At 50.9% G+C, this 16,749-nt stretch overlaps 1 protein-coding gene across 2 annotated transcripts in view; it reads right to left on the reverse strand.

The window, feature by feature from the left end:
- HIP1 (huntingtin interacting protein 1) overlaps positions 1-16,749 on the reverse strand; it is a 152,465-nt gene that overhangs the window by 22,913 nt on the left and 112,803 nt on the right. For both annotated transcript variants that reach the window (XM_082360240.1, XM_082360241.1), the window contains exons 5-18: positions 16,062-16,142; positions 13,586-13,662; positions 13,073-13,134; positions 9,703-9,843; positions 7,949-8,006; positions 4,707-4,782; positions 4,466-4,606; positions 4,113-4,210; positions 3,677-3,749; positions 2,920-3,103; positions 2,295-2,383; positions 1,805-1,921; positions 713-814; positions 338-481 (exon numbers count right to left, since the gene is read on the reverse strand). In XM_082360240.1, coding sequence (XP_082216366.1) covers positions 338-481; positions 713-814; positions 1,805-1,921; positions 2,295-2,383; positions 2,920-3,103; positions 3,677-3,749; positions 4,113-4,210; positions 4,466-4,606; positions 4,707-4,782; positions 7,949-8,006; positions 9,703-9,843; positions 13,073-13,134; positions 13,586-13,662; positions 16,062-16,142 — 1,443 coding nt within the window. The remainder of the gene's footprint in view (positions 1-337; positions 482-712; positions 815-1,804; positions 1,922-2,294; positions 2,384-2,919; positions 3,104-3,676; positions 3,750-4,112; positions 4,211-4,465; positions 4,607-4,706; positions 4,783-7,948; positions 8,007-9,702; positions 9,844-13,072; positions 13,135-13,585; positions 13,663-16,061; positions 16,143-16,749) is intronic.

Consider the following 16,749-nt stretch of genomic DNA (forward strand, 5'->3'; position numbering starts at 1 on the left):
AGCTCGAGCTGCTGCTAATGAGGCCGAAGCCAGTTAGCTTGACACAGAGAAAGCGCCTTTAACTTTGTCCACAGGTGTGTGCCAGCGAGCACAGGAGGCTATGGGGATGGACCACGGCAGCGCGTCCTCCACCCTTGGGGAGAGAGTGCCAGGTGCACCCCTTCTCACCTGCTCTGTGTGCTGGCATTAGGAGCTATGCCCGCAGAATATTCGCCTTCGCCGTCCGGCCAAAGGCCCCAAACCCCTTTCACAGCCCCCCTGCCTCCATGCATACACCGCCGAGGCCCATGGGTATGAAATTGGACTTGGTCAGCCCCAGTGGGCGTCCGTTACTTGCCTGTGTGCTGGACAGTTTGATCTGGGTGTATTCCAGCTGTTCCCGAAGACTGGACAGTTCCTCCTCTCGACAAGCCACGGCATCCACCAGGCTGCCCCGCTCCTTCTCCAGCTCGGCGATCTGGGCGGTCCACTTTGCTTCTGACTGCAGGGCGACCGAGTGGGAAGAGGGAGTTGCTGGGAGAATTAAACTGTCCCCTTTCCAGAGGTCCAAACCCACCACCAGGCCACAAGGAATCTGCCCCTTCCCAAGGACACACCGATACCAGATGGGACCAAGGTGGGCCATGTGCTGATGGTGATGGATGCCGGGTGCCAGCAACACCAAAGCCAGAGATGGAAAGGAATGAGGAAGGGAAAGACAGCTGACGCTGACCTGCGCAGAACTTTCCAGGCTGCCTTGGACAATACGGAGTTCCTGTTTGCTGGTGGCAAGTTCTTGCTTCAAACTCTCTAGTACTTCCGTCTGTTCTTGAGTCTGAAAGAGAAGAAAAACAGGAGTGCTCCGACCTGGGTGGTGATTTCACGGGATAAACACGTGTAAAAATTCCCAAGCTATACTTGTGAGATTTGTATACTCTTTTATATAGAAGCAAGTTTTACCCTGACAAAAAAGCAGGGGGAAGGTGAGAGCTCAGAATGTTCCAAAAATTCTTTTTCCAGCTTCAGGAAATGTCAAGGGAGCGGGGCGGGTGGGGGGGGGTAGTTTTAGGGACATTTCCCAAATGTCATGCTTGAGCCCATAATACTAATTAAAGCAGAACCAGATCTTTAATTCAGGCATCCCAACACCCGGTGGTAGGTATATTGCTGACTCACCCCATCCCACCATCTTGAAACAATTTCCCTTCTTTGATTTCTAAGTGGTGTTTTTCAAAGAGCGGGTTGTGACCCATGAGTAAGAATTCACAGCTAACATTTTTAAAAGAATGCAGTAAACAGAGCTTCCCCCGCCAAAAAAATCCACATGCATTCACATAATAAGGATAAGTATTGCTCTGTGAAACTTTGATTTCCATTAGATGTATTTTTCACTATGGGTCACAGGAAAGCGTGAAAGCCACTACTCTAAGTGTAAGGCATTCCATTTTATCCACCCGACATCTCTTTACTCCAGTCGGACCTGCCGCCAACCCCATCCCAACTCATGGGAGTTCTGGCTGTGGGTCTTTATAAATGCCACTCCTCTCTGACATTCACCTGCTTCCACTTCAAAACCTCCTCGAGACTCGTCCTAGCTGATGAGCCCCACTCAACTTCAGACCCTTCATCACGTCATGCCTCTAACTCCTTACACATGGGTAACCACGTCCTGTCCTGTACGGTCCCTTGTCACCCTCCCACAGGGCTCTACCTGCTCGTGAAGCAGACGACGAGGTCTTTCAATCTGTGCAGTGCTCAAGGCCCACCTCCATCTCGGACAGACACCCTCCCCCCCCACCAATTCCCACCTAGTTCGTCTACTCACCTTCCGCTGGGCCTGGTCGCTTATGCGCTGGAAAGAATCCTCTAGCTCTTTTTTCTCTCGTTCCAAATCCACTTGGGCTTGTCTGGCCACGGACACCTGTTTGGTCACCTCTGCATTCTGTAAGAGAAGAACAGTGTCTCGAACTAGCTTATCTCCAGCATAAAGGCCATCTTCCTTCTGGAACAAATGATGGCATTCAGACCGTGAGTGCCCTAGAGTCGGACACAGACATCACTTTCTCACCCAGAAGGAAGCTGTCACCTTCAGATGCTCAACTCTCAACTATTTGCCAAAATGATAAAGATGGGGGATAATGCTAATGCTAGTGGGGTTGGCACCTAAGGTGGAGCTCGAGATACAGGAGGCCAGGGAGCTGTGGTTTCCAAGAAACGGAGGGGGCGCCAGCCCTGGAGAAGCCACGTGGCCCAAGTCACCGTCTCCCCCGTGCAGTGGGGCCTGCGCATGCCGATGGGGGTGGTGAGGGTCCTACCTTCCGCAGCAGGTCGGCGTGGTTCTGCACCAGCTCGCTGTACTTCTCCTTTAGCTTGCTGTAGCGCTGCTCGTTGGCTTGGGCTTTCCCTGTATTGTCATGGACCAAGGTGAGGGGTCTACACTGGTGGGGACCCTCTGCCCTCCTTCCAATAAGGCAGAACCCCTAGAAGATCGTCCCTCCTTTTCGCAAGCATATATACCTCCTTCTTCCTCAAAAACCCTACTGAAATAAAGTCCTCTGGGAAGTCTTCTTTAATGAACAATTCACCTAATTCAAATCCCTCCACTGATGAACGCCCTGAGCATTTCATGCTCGGCATTTACTTTATCAGAGTTTTTGGTTTTTATGCCACGAATTTTCTTAGGCTCCCTCTCCTTCGTCATCCTCTGTATCCCCATCTCCGTGTTCCCAGCAGGGCCTCAAGTGGGGCTCTCAACCTGCCGGACGCCAACCTGCCCTTCTGACTGGTGACACTGGCATCCACGGTGGCCTTCCGGACAGACTCGAGGCGGGGGCTCTGGCGCCGGGCCTCAGCCTCCATCCAGGGTCTCGCTGGGCTCCGCCCACCCCCCCCCCCAACCCCGGCCCGACCCTCACGCCCAGCCCAGTGGCAGCCCCTCACTCTCGATCTCCGTCAGGCTCCGCTGAGCCTTCTCTGTGTCCTCTCGCTTCTTCTTGAGCTCGTCCAGCTCGGCCCGGAGGAACTCGCTCTCGTCGGCCGCCTGCTGCCGCAGGTGCTGCTGCTCGGCCAGCTCGGCCTCCAGCTCGCTGATGCGGCCCTTCAGCTGCAGCATGGCTCGATGGCTCTGCGGGAGGGCCCGGGGATGAGCGTCGGGCGGGCCGAGCGGGGCCGACCTGCCACGTCTCCAGCGCCAGCCGCATCAACACCTCGGTCTTCCTAAGAAGCCCACTCCCAAGGCCTCATGAGAGTGGACCCCTCTGGTCACAACAAGCCACCCACCCAACAACAACTGGGGGCGACGGCAGGGGAGTTCTGGTCCTGTTAGAGGGGCCTGGGAGCGGTGATGAACCAGCTGGAACGAAGAAGGAGAGGACATTTGCCGGTCCCAGGGTAAAGCCTCAGCACCAGACACTGCAAACTGCCAGCAGAGCTACAAGTCAGACCTTCTCATCGCCAAGTGAGAAGAATAGGTCTCTCACCGCACAGCTTCATAGCCAGCTGGTGATCACAATTATCTCTCACTATCACAGGGCCCCTGGAGCGTGGCTTAAATGCTGCTCTCAAGGGTAAGTGCACTGGAAATGCGTAACGACCTGGTGAAGATGTGGCCCAACAAGGGTGGATGTGAAGCAAATGTAATATTAAAAGCTGTCATGTTCCGGTGAAGCCCAGCTGCGGATCAGAGCCCAATTCATACCTCAGTCTTCATGTTTTCCAGCTGTGCTTTCAGCCCACTGATCTCTCCGTACAGTTGATCAATTAAGTGATCCCTGGGAACAGAAGGAGAGCAAGTTTGCTTCCACTGTGCTTCTATCCCTTGCCTTTTAAATGCGAGCTAGGAGACCCAGGGAGGAGGTTAAAAGCCGATGTCAATTTGGGAACAATTCTTTGAAATCCTGTAAGTTATACTCTAAGACCGTCAGTGTTTCCAGATACTAATCTACCACCCACAGGTCCATGGGTATTTCAGCCTCATTCGATTTTCCTCTGGGATTTTAAAGGGGCCAGTATTCGAAGGTCAAGACATTTATCGGAGAAGCCCAAGAATTCCTCTTTGGTTGGGTGTGGCAAGTGAGATCATGGCTTAATTTAGCTTTTGCACCATGTGCTTTAACTCCACAGCCCGGACTCACTTCTCGTCCTTGTTCACGCCGTTCTGACTGTTGAAATTGAAGGGATCGCTGCTGGAGGAGCTGCCAAAGATGTCATCGAACTTGCTGTCGTATGAATTCTGCGGCGACCAGAAAGGAGTAAGGACAAGGTTAGAGACCCAGAGAGGTCTGCGTGGGTCTCACGAGTGCCACGTGGGAACGGATGCTTTCTTAATCTGGTTCAGGTCCACTTACGGCACCTCCTAGGGACCGCAGGGCAGCATGATCAGCCTAGGTCAGCGCTTGGGTTAGAAGGTGGCTGAACTTGTCCCGGGTCCTCCCGCCCTCCCCGGGGGCAACAGGAAGGCCTGAGCTTCCTCCTAAGTGGTCCTCACCTGCTGGGACGCATCCATGTCCATGAGGTCATCCTTCTCTAAGACTGGCTCGCTGTCGGGGGACGAGGCCTCGGCTGGGATCACCACCACGGGGCTGATGTGCTCTGACAGGGCGGAGGCTCGTAGGAAGTTGGGTGGGTTCTGAAAAGGGAAGACGCATCCTCAAACCCTGCCCACCTGCCAGCCTCTAAGACAGCCTCCAGGACTCAGCAGCTCCCTGGGTGTGGCCGGGCACACTTACGTCTGGCAGCTGAGGGATCTGAATGAGCCGCTTGAAGTACTGAAGGTTGCTGGAGCGGTAGAAGAGATCTTTCAACCTAAGGGTGGAGAAAGGCCTGAGGGCTGCTGGGGGCCTTCACCAGCCCCGAGGAGGGGACACCCTGCTTTCCTACTGCCTGCCCAGCCCCCGGGCACAGGCTGCCAAGGAGATGGCCTCCATGGTGCTAGGATGCAATTATGATGCTGCAGGGAGAGATTATTTATAGCCAGTCCTCACTGAGGAAAGAGTAATTCAAACCACAAAATCCTTTGGAAGAGTAGACAGTCCAAAAACTAATTTCTGCATCACCGTAGAATATATGCTGTTGTTTGGCAGATGTATCTTCCTAGGAATGTTTGGCTTAGAGTAATATTAAAATAAATTTCTGAGGATAAACCAACTAATGATACGAAGAGGGAAGGGAACTTAATTACTAAGGTAGATCTCTTTTTAATGAATTCCCCTTATTTGAGCGCTATTTGTTATCTCCTCAACTAGACTATAAGCTTCTAGAAGGCAGAGACTGGGCCCTGCTGAGCTAGGTTTAAAGTAGTACCGGGCCAGCCATAAAAAGGAACGAAATTGGGTCATTAGTAGAGTCGTGGATGGACCCAGAGAGTGTCATACAGAGTGAAGTAAGTCAGAAAGAGAAAAGCAAATATCGTATATTAACACATACCTGTGGAATCTAGAAAAATGGTATAGATGATCTTATTTGCAAAGCAGAAATAGAGACATAGACGTAGAGAACAAATGTATGGATACCAAGGGGGAAAGGGGTGGGGAGGGAGGAATTGGCAGACTGGGATGGACACATATACATTATTGATACTATGTATAAAATAGACAACTGATGGGAACGTACTGTATAGCACAGGGAACTCTACCTAATGCACCGTGGTAAAATGGGAGGGAAGTCCAAAGGGAGGGTATATCTGTTATGTGTATGGCTGATTCATTTTGTTGTGCAGTGGAGGCTAACATAACATTGTAAAGCAGCCATACTCCAATAAAAATTAATTAAAAAATAAAAATAAAGTAGTACCAGGCATGGAGGAATTACTCAGCAATATTGGTTGAAGAAAAACCATTTATACTGTGTCCTAATCTTGGATGAATATGGGAATAAAGAAACCCCAATTTTTTCTCTTCCTCAAGTCTCCATTTTGAATCTAAACACTGAAGGCCAACAAAACTGAGGGCACCAGACATATTTTCTGAGATATAATAAAAGAGGGTCAGGGATCTCAGCACCCTCTCTCTGCAGCACAGAATTTTCTCCAGCTCAGCCCAATAAACGAAACTCCTGGGGTCTCACGATAACCCTTCAGACCCCAAGGTTAGGACTGTCCCTGTGACATCACTGTTGCTCTCCCCGAATTCGGGGACATTGAGGCCTCAGCTGCCGTGTCTGTGGAAGAGAAGGTGAGGCGGCACTCATGGGAAATGCTTTTATAAGCTCAAAAAATGAAAGGAAATAGAATCACCTGACCATACGTTCCCCGCTTTCTGGGCTGAAGCCAACAGTAATAGGCTCTGCTGCTTTCCTAAGCTACTGGAATTTAACATTCCAGGAAATCAGCCCCAGGGCTTGTCTCCTAGCATTTAATAAGTCATTTATTATAGAATAAACATACGAGGCTTTTCAAACGGAACAAGGAAACCGGGAGGATAGCACAACCCCGAACTTGCCCTCTCTGATTGTTGCTCAGGAACCAGCAAAAGAAGCCTAAGCTTGGGATCCGGGGGGTGGGGGTGGGGGGGCGATGCTTTTCCTGCAGTCAAGGGTGAAGAAATTAACAAGGAAAACATCATGCTAATGCTTTTCCCGGTCCCTGCCCCCCCACCCCCACCCCCGTCCTCCTGTCTCTCCCTCCATTCCGTCCCTTCTTCTTGGGGCATGCTTAATTGAAAGATGAGCTGGACTTCTCATCTCGTCACCAATTTTCTTTCCCAAATGCACCAGAATAATTTGCCCTTTTGTCAGACAAGCTCTTCCTCTTCTAGACTAGCTGATTAGCTTATTAATTCATTCAAACATGACTGAACACTATAGGCTTAATTGACTGCTGTGAATCAGTTGCTAGAGATAAAATAATGGGCAAGACAGTCAAACAAAAATAAAGTCATCCTAAGAACTAGGAAGGAAATAAACAGGGCGCTGTGATGGAGAATATGAGGGTGGGGTTGGAGGACCAGAAGGTAGGGAAAAAGACCCCAAATGAGGGGCCAGAGACTGCCTTTGTATGGGGGTGACTGAAGATGACCTGGATGGAGCTGGCCAGGCTGGGAGAAGAGCATCCTGAGGACAGGGAACAGCAAGTGCTAAGCCTCTGAGCGCAGGCTATGTTCCGGGAACTGGAAGAGGACCTTATGTGGCTGAAACACTTGGAGAACGGGAGACAAGGTCACAGATGGCGGGCAGGGGCCAGATCATGTAGGGGCCTTGCAGACCACAGAGAGGAGCTTCGAATTGATTCTCAGTGTGATCAGAAGCCACTGAAAGGTTGTAAGCAAGGGATTTATGTTTTTACAACTGCTGGGTGGGGACAGGATTGCAGGGGGCAGGAGCTGAAATCCAGAGCATCCCGTCCATATCGGAGGGTCCTGGTAGACAGCAATGGAAGTTGAAGAGATGGGAGGTATGACCAGAGACAAGATCTCTTTGTCAATTATCACCTGAACTTGCTAATAGATTGGACATGGGGAATGAGGAAAATGGTGAGTTCCGGATCTCTGTCCTAAGTGGATGGTGGGCAGCATTTATTGAGATAGAAGGGAAAGAAAAAGGTTTTTGAAGAAAACCTAGTTTAGTTTGAGATGTAAGTTTGGTATAGTGATGTCAAATAGACCACTGGGGATGTGAACCTGGAATTCAGAGGTAAGGTTCGGCTGGAGTTATATCTTTGGGAGTTGTCAGCATGTATACGGTATAAAACCATGAGAACTTAGGGAGAAGAAAAACGGAAGAGGATGAAGCCCTGGGAATAAAGCAGGATGACTGAATGAATGAAACTGTCTTTCTCTGTGAGATTTATTAGAGAACCGATAGCTTCCCCAGCCATTGGTAGGTTTGCTGCCATCTTCTTTTCCTTCGCTTTTTAAAGCATTAAAGCAGATACCCTCACCCCTCAATGATTTAAAAGCAAGTGCTTCCTGCATGGATTAATTGACTTTATAGCACTTTTAGATTCGCCTTCCTTTCTCTCACTTAAGCCGCTTACTTTGTGAACTGCTCCATGAAGCGGTCCCGGTGGCCTTGCAGGGTGTCGGCTGGAAGACCTGGAAGAAATTGGAAAAGACTGAGAGGGAATAGGAGGACCAGAGGGCAGGCAAGACGCAGCAGGAAGGGACCATCCCTCCTGGGGCTGGGGGCCAGCCCTGCAGGAAGGCATTCTTGACCTAGAGTTGCCCTGGGGCTGGTAACCAAGAGGGCCCAGTGGGGCCAGCAGGGACTCTGGGGCTACTTATCAGTCAAATCTTTCCTTCTGTTTGCTCCTGGACTGCAAGCCACTCTCGGCAGAGCAGGATGGAAGTTACGTCCCTGACTACGGCAGCGGTGACCTGACCCAAGCAGCAGGGTGGACCACGGCAGGCCCCAGAGCGGGGCTCTCTCCCAGGGGTTGTGTGCACTGAGCACACTGGGTGAGGCCCAGCACAGACATGAGTCTGGGAGAGATCCAGAGAGCCTGCCAGAGACAGGCAAAGACCGCAGGACTGAGACCCTTGGGCTGAGGGGTATATGGGAACTCTCTGAACTCTCTCTGCCATGTTTCTGTAGATCTAAATCTATTCTAAAAGAAAACGTTTATTTTCAGAAAAGCATATACTGTATGGAGCATCCCTTTTGCCCTGACCACAGAGTTCTCGAAGGTCTTGTGTATTGCTCTGCCTTTAAAGAAGGCCTTTAAACCCGAATAATTACCTGTCTCTTATCACAACTCACCACTTTATAGAAGGAAGTGGGGATGTCCTAGTGTGCAACTGGTTCTGTAGTATCTTAGGAACAAGTTCATCTGTATTCAGAGCTTCTACGCAACTGCCTGCCTTCTTTTCTTGGGATTTAGTCTACCCTCTCTGCTTCCTTCAGGCACGCCCCCCTGCTCCAAAACCCTTCTAACCCAACCTCCCTCCCACGAAACCCTCCTAGATTAATGACAGTGACGCTGCTTCCCTTGTTCTGGTCTAAATAACCAGATCTACTCCTTGTCAGTGACCTGTTCCAGAGCACCCCGTGTCCTAGACTTCTGCAATAAAAACTTGCTAATATCCATTTGAGTCTTGATTTTTCTCGGTTTTCCATCATCCATGTACTCTGAATGTGTATACCCTTCACGATGGCCACCTCACAGTGTGACCCAGGGACCACCCACATCTGATTCACCTGGGATATGGTTTAACAATGCAGACCCCTGAGGAAGCAGCACCCACGCACATCGTTTTCAATAAGAAGCACATAAACGGATAAGAACTTCCACAAGACCAGTAGTTTCCAAAATACATTCAGCGAAACTATCCCAAGGATCTGTGGCTAGGGAAGGTATGGCCTTCCATTTCTTTGAGCAGCCCTGTTTTATATTTTACATTTCTCCACAAAAACCCACTTGTACGAAGAGGCTGCGTTGATGAACTCTTTGGAAACTGCTGCCTTTGCTCCTGCGGGTCTAGGCCAGGTCTGTTCTCATCTGTGTGGTCTGGAGACTACATGACACATATGGATGGAGACGTGGTCAAGCTGGAGGTGGAGGGTGAGGGCCATCCTGAGTCACTGCTCTGGCAGGCCAGGTGCTTCCCTGAGCGCAGCAAGGCTTGGCCCTGCTCTTCTATTCTCAAGACAGCCGGGAGCTCCAGGACCTTCTGGATCAGGAGCAGAAAGCCAAGGGCACTGGGGGGGGAGCTGCTTCCCTCCAGGGGCAGCCTCAGGCTGTGAACCTCCTTCCGGCCAGAAGCTTCCAGAGATCAAGGCCGGTATACTCACAGGAGTGGAGTTTGAAGAGAAGTTTGACAGTGTAATCATAGAGGTGGCTGCAGTCCAAGATGACCTGGATCAGCGGGGCGAGGCGGCACTGCCCAGCTGTTGTCACTGACACGGAACGGGACATGTCCAGGGAGTTGAACACTAGGGGACAGAAAGGGGAGAGGCAGCAGAGCTGGGAAATTAGAGGCGACCTTCTCAGACGGCAGAAGGCAGGAGTCTAACACACGAGGACCTATTCTGTGCAATCATGATCTCATGTAATGCATTTAACCCTTTCAACACTCCTATGGGGTAGCTAAGAGTATCCCCATCATACAGGGGAGGAAACTGAAGGTAAGTAACTTGAAGGTGGTCACAAAGCCAAGAAGCGGTTTTGCTGAGAGATGGTGAGTTAAAAGCCAGAGCCCCTGTGGCCAGCGACGGCTAGACCAGGAGCCTGTGGCCCTGGCAGCCAAGATGCTCTGTGTGTCACAAACAGGTGAAATGTGGGGAAACTACCAAACATTGATCAGAACACGAAGAAGGAAATAATTCAGCCTTGGCTTCCTGCTGGCTTGTCACAGGGTTCTTGGAACACCACAAGGGGGGAAATGCAGGAACCCTGGTGGACAATTGGAGGAGAGGCTGCGAGGACCCAGGGCAAGGAGCCAGGAAGAGGACGAACCATCAGGATCAAGGCTGACGGAGGTCCTTGGGGGAGCCGGTCAACGGAAGTACTGCCCTCCACTCTCCCGGGCTCCAGAGAGCAAGCTGCTCCCACAGACCCCTCCACGTTAACCCCCTGCCCCTCGCTCCTGAACCAAGCAACTAGATGCCTGGCCGTGGACCCTGAGTGCACACCACTGGCCAGGGCTGATTTCCTCCCTGCAGAGGCTGCCCACCACCTCCGGAGTCCCTGCACGTGGCCGGCACCGAAAGACTTTCCCTGCAGTCCCTCAGCGAGTGGGACTGCCCCGGAGAAAAGCCCAGAGCCACTGTGTTCGGCCTTCCCTGGCTGTACTAGTCCCTGTTAACAGGCTTAGTCTGGCAAGTGAAATAAAAAAAAAAAAACCCAACGGTTCTAATTAAAAGGCAGCTTTTCTTCTTGACACAAATTAAAAGCAGCTGTCACTGCGAGGCGGCCATCCCCAAATCTCCTGGCTTCCTTAGGCTCCACGCTGGCAAGGAATCCCAGGCTGCTCCATCTCCCGGCCTGCCTGCCGCTTTCCAGGAATGCCCCTTGGCATCTAGAGCTGTGTGACCGTGGGCAAGTTACTCAACCTCTCTGTGCCTCCAGATGCTTTTCTGTAAGATGCAGATGGTTCTAATAGCACATACCTCTTAAAGGTCTTGTAAGGAGGTCTGGTAAGGATTAAATGAGAATGTCCTATAAAGTTCATGGCAACGTGCAGTGGTCCTTCCCATTTGCTTTGAGATTGATTAAAATCACCTGGGGAAATTTGAACACTACTAATGTCTGCCTGCAACTCCTCCATGCCTCCTTCTTTTTTAATTGGGCTGGGGTAGGGTTGAGCCATTAATGGGTTTCAAAAGCCCCCCAGGTGATTCTAATATGCAGCCAGGGTTGAAAGCTATTTTCTAGCTCAGTGCTTCTCAAACTGTAGCATGCATCAGAATCCCCCCATAGGATCACTCCATTAGAATTCTGTGATGATGGAAGGGCTCTGTACGTGTGTCCAATACGCTAGCCGTGTGTGGCTGCTGAGTGCCTGCAATGTGGTGAGTGCAACTGAGGCCCTGACTTTTGAATGTTACTTAATTGTAATTAATTTAAACAGTCACACGTGGCCAGTGGCTACCCTGTTGGACAGTGCAGACTTGGGGAGTCTGTTAAAACAGATGGCTGGGCCCCACTGGCAGAGATTCTAATTCAGAAGGTCTGGGGTGGGACCCGAGAATGTGCATTTCTAATACATCTCAGGTGATGCCGATGTTGCTGGTCCAGGGACCACACTTCGAGAATCACTGCAAGTGCACCAAACAAATGCTAATTGTAATTGGCCCACGTTTCCCGCAGTTGAAAACGCATGGCCTCCTTCCGAAGGTTCTGGTCCCAATCTTACAGGGTCACAGACTAGGACTCAGAAGCTGGACAGACTTCTTCTAATACCAGCTCTCTCGATTTCTGTGGCTCACAAGAGATGACTGAGGATGGGGGGCGGGTGGGGAAACGTGTAGAGGATGCTCTTGATTCCAAATCACTGCTCTCTGGGGGATGAGAAAACCACCCACCATTTAACCATGGAAGGGTTTGTGTGAAGACTTGGGGGAGCTCTCTCTAGAAAACTCTAGCTAATTCTCCCCAGATAATTCCACAGCATTCAGCGGGATGTTGACAGTATTTTTTTAAAATAAATTTATTTATTTATCTATTTATTTTTGGCTGAGTTGGGTCTTTGTTGCTGCATGCGGGGGTTACTCTTCATTGTGGTGTACGGGCTTCTCATTGCAGTGGCTTCTCTTGTTGCAGAGCACGGGCTCTAGGCGTGCGGGCTTCAGTAGTTCTGGCTTGCGGGCTCTAGAGCACAGGCTCAGTAGTTGTGGCTCGCTGGCTCTAGAGCACAGGCTCAGTAGTTGTGGCTCGCTGGCTCTAGAGCGCAGGCTCAGTAGTTGTGGTGCATGGGCTTAGTTGCTCTGCGGAATGTGGGATCTTCCTGGACCAGGGCTCGAACCCGTGTCCCCTGCATTGGCAGGCAGATTCTTAACCACTGCACCACCAGGGAAGCCCGTTGACAACATTTTATGAACTCTGTCCACCTGTTGTTTCTTCACTGCTGTTCATCCAGAAAGCAAGCATTCTAAACTTGGTTGTTGAGCACTTGCTATATGCCAGGCATGGGGCTAGAACAGAGGTGAGCAGGCATGGTTCCTGATTTTTGAGGAGGAGCTCAGCGTCTATTGCTAATAACCCAAGTGATCAATGCATATGGAAACAGAGCCGGGTATCATGGGATGCCGGGGCAGAAAGGGTGACTGCGCAGGCCACCTGGGCAGAAATACACCCTGAGGGCCAGCCCAGCTGAGCAGCAGACAGGCCTGGCCAAAGGACCAGCCAGCGCTGGGGCCACAGTCTAGGGTCTGTCAGAGGCCGGAACTGTCTTTGGACTCTTGGAGGCCTGGGCTTAGCGGGGAGGCCAGCAGGGTGGGGACCGCAGTCTTTCCGCTCACGTGAAAATGCCCTTGGGCTTCAGCCCCTCCCTGCACCAGGGCCAAGAGAACAGGCACGGTGTGGGCAGCTCCATCTCCCTGGCCCTGAGCTGCACAACTTGTATGGAGACGGGGGCTAGGCCAGCTGGTCCAAGCAGGGAACCAGGCTGGGGGTTAGGTGATGCCCAGGAAAGCCTGGGCCAGACAGGAGGGAGAGACTCACCAGTTTGGAAGAGGTTAAGTTCACACTCCAGGTAGTCGAACATTTCCACTGTCAGCTGGAAACTGGACCCAAGAGGAAAGAGAGCTTATACTCCACGGCCCGAGGCCAGCGCTCCACCTGTCCCTGCCCCCAAGCCCTGTACTGCCGCCAATGTACACGTGCACACACACACACACACACACACACACACACACCAGCTTCAATTCTTAGCCCCGACCTAAGTGGGTATTAAGGCCATTGGAAGATCAAGCAGGGCGAATTCAACAGTGACAGCAGCAAAGAAAGAGGGCAGAGGGGCACAGAGACGGGAGGCCTGGAGTGGGAGACACCCTGGAAGGGTTCTTGAGGAGGCGCCAGGAGTAAGTGGCCCCAAGGTCAAGTCACTCAGGGGCTTTAGTCCCCACCCCAGCCACTGCCCTTGCCCTCAGGCCCTCTGTGACCCTAACCGGAAGTGAGAGCATCTACCCAAGCTTTCTCTCCCATCGAGTCCAGAATGTGAGGACAGCCACTTACAAGTTGTTAACATCACTCTCTCCGGCCTCGTCCAGCTGCCGGTCACTCATCTGAAGGTTGCCTGGGAACCTAGGATTCTGGAAGGGAGGCAGAGGAAGTCAGAACAGGGCACCTCAAGAGCTCTCTATACAGACCAACTAAGCCGGCATCAAGCAAGCCAGCCCCGCTGAGCTCGGGCCTCAGCAGGTGGATTCTGCTTGGCGCAGGTGCCTGCATGCTCCCTGGGGAGGTGTGGCAGCGCTCACAGCCTCACACACGCACACACAGGCCCTGCGATTGGTTCACGGCAAAGAACACCCACTGCCCATCATCACAAGGGAAGGCTTCATCCCAACCCTGGGACCCAGCGGAGGGCCGCTCTCTCACAGCCTGTGCCGCGGACATCTTCTCTGTGGTGCAATGACACCGAGCGTGTGAGAGTGGTCGGTCTTCAGCTTGACACCCACACCATGCAGGCAGTGCAGCCTTTGCTTGTTTCCAATATGTTCTGAATACTATCCAGGCTTCCCGCTGCCCTCTGGCCATTTCCTGAAGCTGCTATTGTGAGCTCAGGGCAGGCAAACCCATTCTTGTATTAACTTTAGCAAAACATAATTAGTAAAATAAACTTGAAGGCTGGAAAATATTACATCAAGCACCCGCACAGTCAGGGGAAATTATGTGGGATCATCAGTTGTCGAGTATCTGTATCCTGCTCTCTTTCTCGGTGTGGTCTGTCTAGAGCGGGTGGAACACAGGGCAGCGGGGCAGGTGGAGGGGAGCACAGAGAGATGGGTGGCCAGGCCACCAAGGGGGCTCTAAATGCCAGTGTGAGTTCTTCAGGCTCTGAAGACAGAAATCCTCCACTCCGGCACCTCCCTTTCTGGCTGTAACACCCAGTGCTCTGCCCTTACAGCCCCTTCCTGCCCTCAGGCCCACCACCCCTGCTCCTCTGCCTCAGAGACTCAGGCCGGTTCCTTTATCCTTCTGGTCGCATTTACTTCCTCACTCAGTCTGGACATTATGATGACCTGGTCCCCTTCTCCATTTCCACCGCCAGCTCCCTAATTCTGGCCATTTTCCCTCCCACCTGGCATGCCATTCTTCCTTAACTCCTATCTGCCTCATACCCACCCTTCAAGGACCACCTCAAGACCCACTTCCTTCATTCTGCCCTTTAGGATGCCATACCCCTCCATCATTTCAAAACATCCCTGGCACTTTTCTGCAGGCACACATACCTGCCCGGCACTATTACACAGCTACTGCAAGTGTATAAGCTTCTCTCCCCAACAGATCTGTAAACGCCTAAAGAGTAGACCCTTTTTTCTTATTCTTATATGCCACTTGGCACACAGTTTTACATGCATTAAATGTGTAAGAAATACCAGGTAGGGCTTCCCTGGTGGCGCAGGGGTTAAGAATCCACCTGCCAATGCAGGGGACACGGGTTCAAGCCCTGGTCCGGGAAGATCCCATGTGCCGCAGAGCAACTAAGCCCGCGAGCCACAACTACTGAGCCTGCGCTCTAGAGCCCGCGAGCCACAACTACTGAAGCCCGTGCGCCTAGAGCCTGTGCTCCGCAACAGAAGAAGCCACCGCAGTGAGAAGCCTGCACACTGCAACGAAGAGTAGCCCCTGCTCGCCACAATTAGAGAAAGCCTGCGTGCAGCAAAGAAGACCCAACGTGGCCAAAAATAAATAATAATAAATAAAATAAATATAAAAAAATCTTAAATATATAAAAAAGAAATATCAGCTAAAGTCATATCTTGATTAGAAGGTCCTGTGTGGAAACTTACTATATAAATGGAAGGCGTGGGGCTTCCCTGGTGGCGCAGTGGTTAAGAGTCTGCCTGCCAATGCAGGAGACATGGGTTCGTGCCCTGGTCTGGGAAGATCCCACATACCGCGGAGCAACTAAGCCCGTGAGGCACAACTTCTGAGCCTGCGCGTCTAGAACCTTTGCTCCGCAATAAGAGAAGCCACGACAATGAGAAGCCCGCGCACCGCGATGAAGAGTAGCCCCCACTCGCCGCAACTAGAGAAAGCCCACGCACAGAAACGAAGACCCAACACAGTCAAAAATAAATAAGTAAATAAATAAATTTAAAAAATAAATAAATAAATGGAAGGCGTTGTTTCTATTAACAGTCAAGTCAGTGCTTCTGAAGTATTTTTATAAGGTCACCTGGTGGATTGGGTTCCTCTTTCTATTTGCAAAATGGGGAACAAAAGGTGCAGAAGACCTGGGCCAAAATCCCAGGCCCCTTGTCACATCCCAGGGGCCTGACTGTAGTCACTCTATAAAATGTTTCCTCTTACATAGCTGGGATATGGTGTGAACACTCCCTGAGAAGCCAGGCTGTCTCATTACCTGGAAAACCTGACAGTTAAGCCCAGCCAGGTGTGAGGGGACAGGGCGGGGAGGTGGGGGAAGCGGGGGCGGGGGGAGTGCACGGCTGGCAGTGGCAGCAGGATTGTCGCAAAGACTCACTTTGGTGTGGTACTCCATCTTCGTTCTCAGCAGTTTGAGGTAGATGCTGCAAAGCTGCCCATACCCCTCACTCAGGTGGCCCTTTCAGGATGAGGAAAGAAAGCAGGGTGTCAACACGAAGAACATTGGGTTGAAAGATCTACAGCCAGGATTTCTTTTTGAAAGAATATATATTTTATCTGAGTATGAAAATAACATACATCCGCTGTTGAAAATTTGGAAAACGTAAAAAAGTGCATATGCAAACAAATCACCCTTAACCTAATCACCAGATATAATCATATATACACTATTGATACTATGTATAAAATAGATAACTAATGAGAACCTACTATATAGCACAGGGAACTCTACTCAATGCTCTGTGGTGACCTAAGTGGGAAGGAAACCCAAAAAAATAGGGGATGTATGTATACATATTGCTGATTCACTTTACTGTACAGTAGAAACTAACACAATATTGTAAAGCAACTATACTCCAACAAAAATTAAAAAAAAGAACTACAATGAGATACCACCTCACATCTATTAGGAAAGCTAATATCAAAAAAAAAAAAGTGCTGGGGAGGATGTGGAGAAATTGGTACCCTTGGACACTGTTAGTGGGGATGTAAAATGGTACAGCAACTGTGGAAAACAGTATGGCAGCTCCTCAAAAAATTACAAAGAGAATTACCATATGATCCTG

The sequence above is a fragment of the Balaenoptera borealis genome (genome assembly GCF_965194805.1).
Source record: "Balaenoptera borealis genome assembly, chromosome: 16".
Classification (NCBI taxonomy): Eukaryota; Metazoa; Chordata; class Mammalia; order Artiodactyla; family Balaenopteridae; genus Balaenoptera; species Balaenoptera borealis.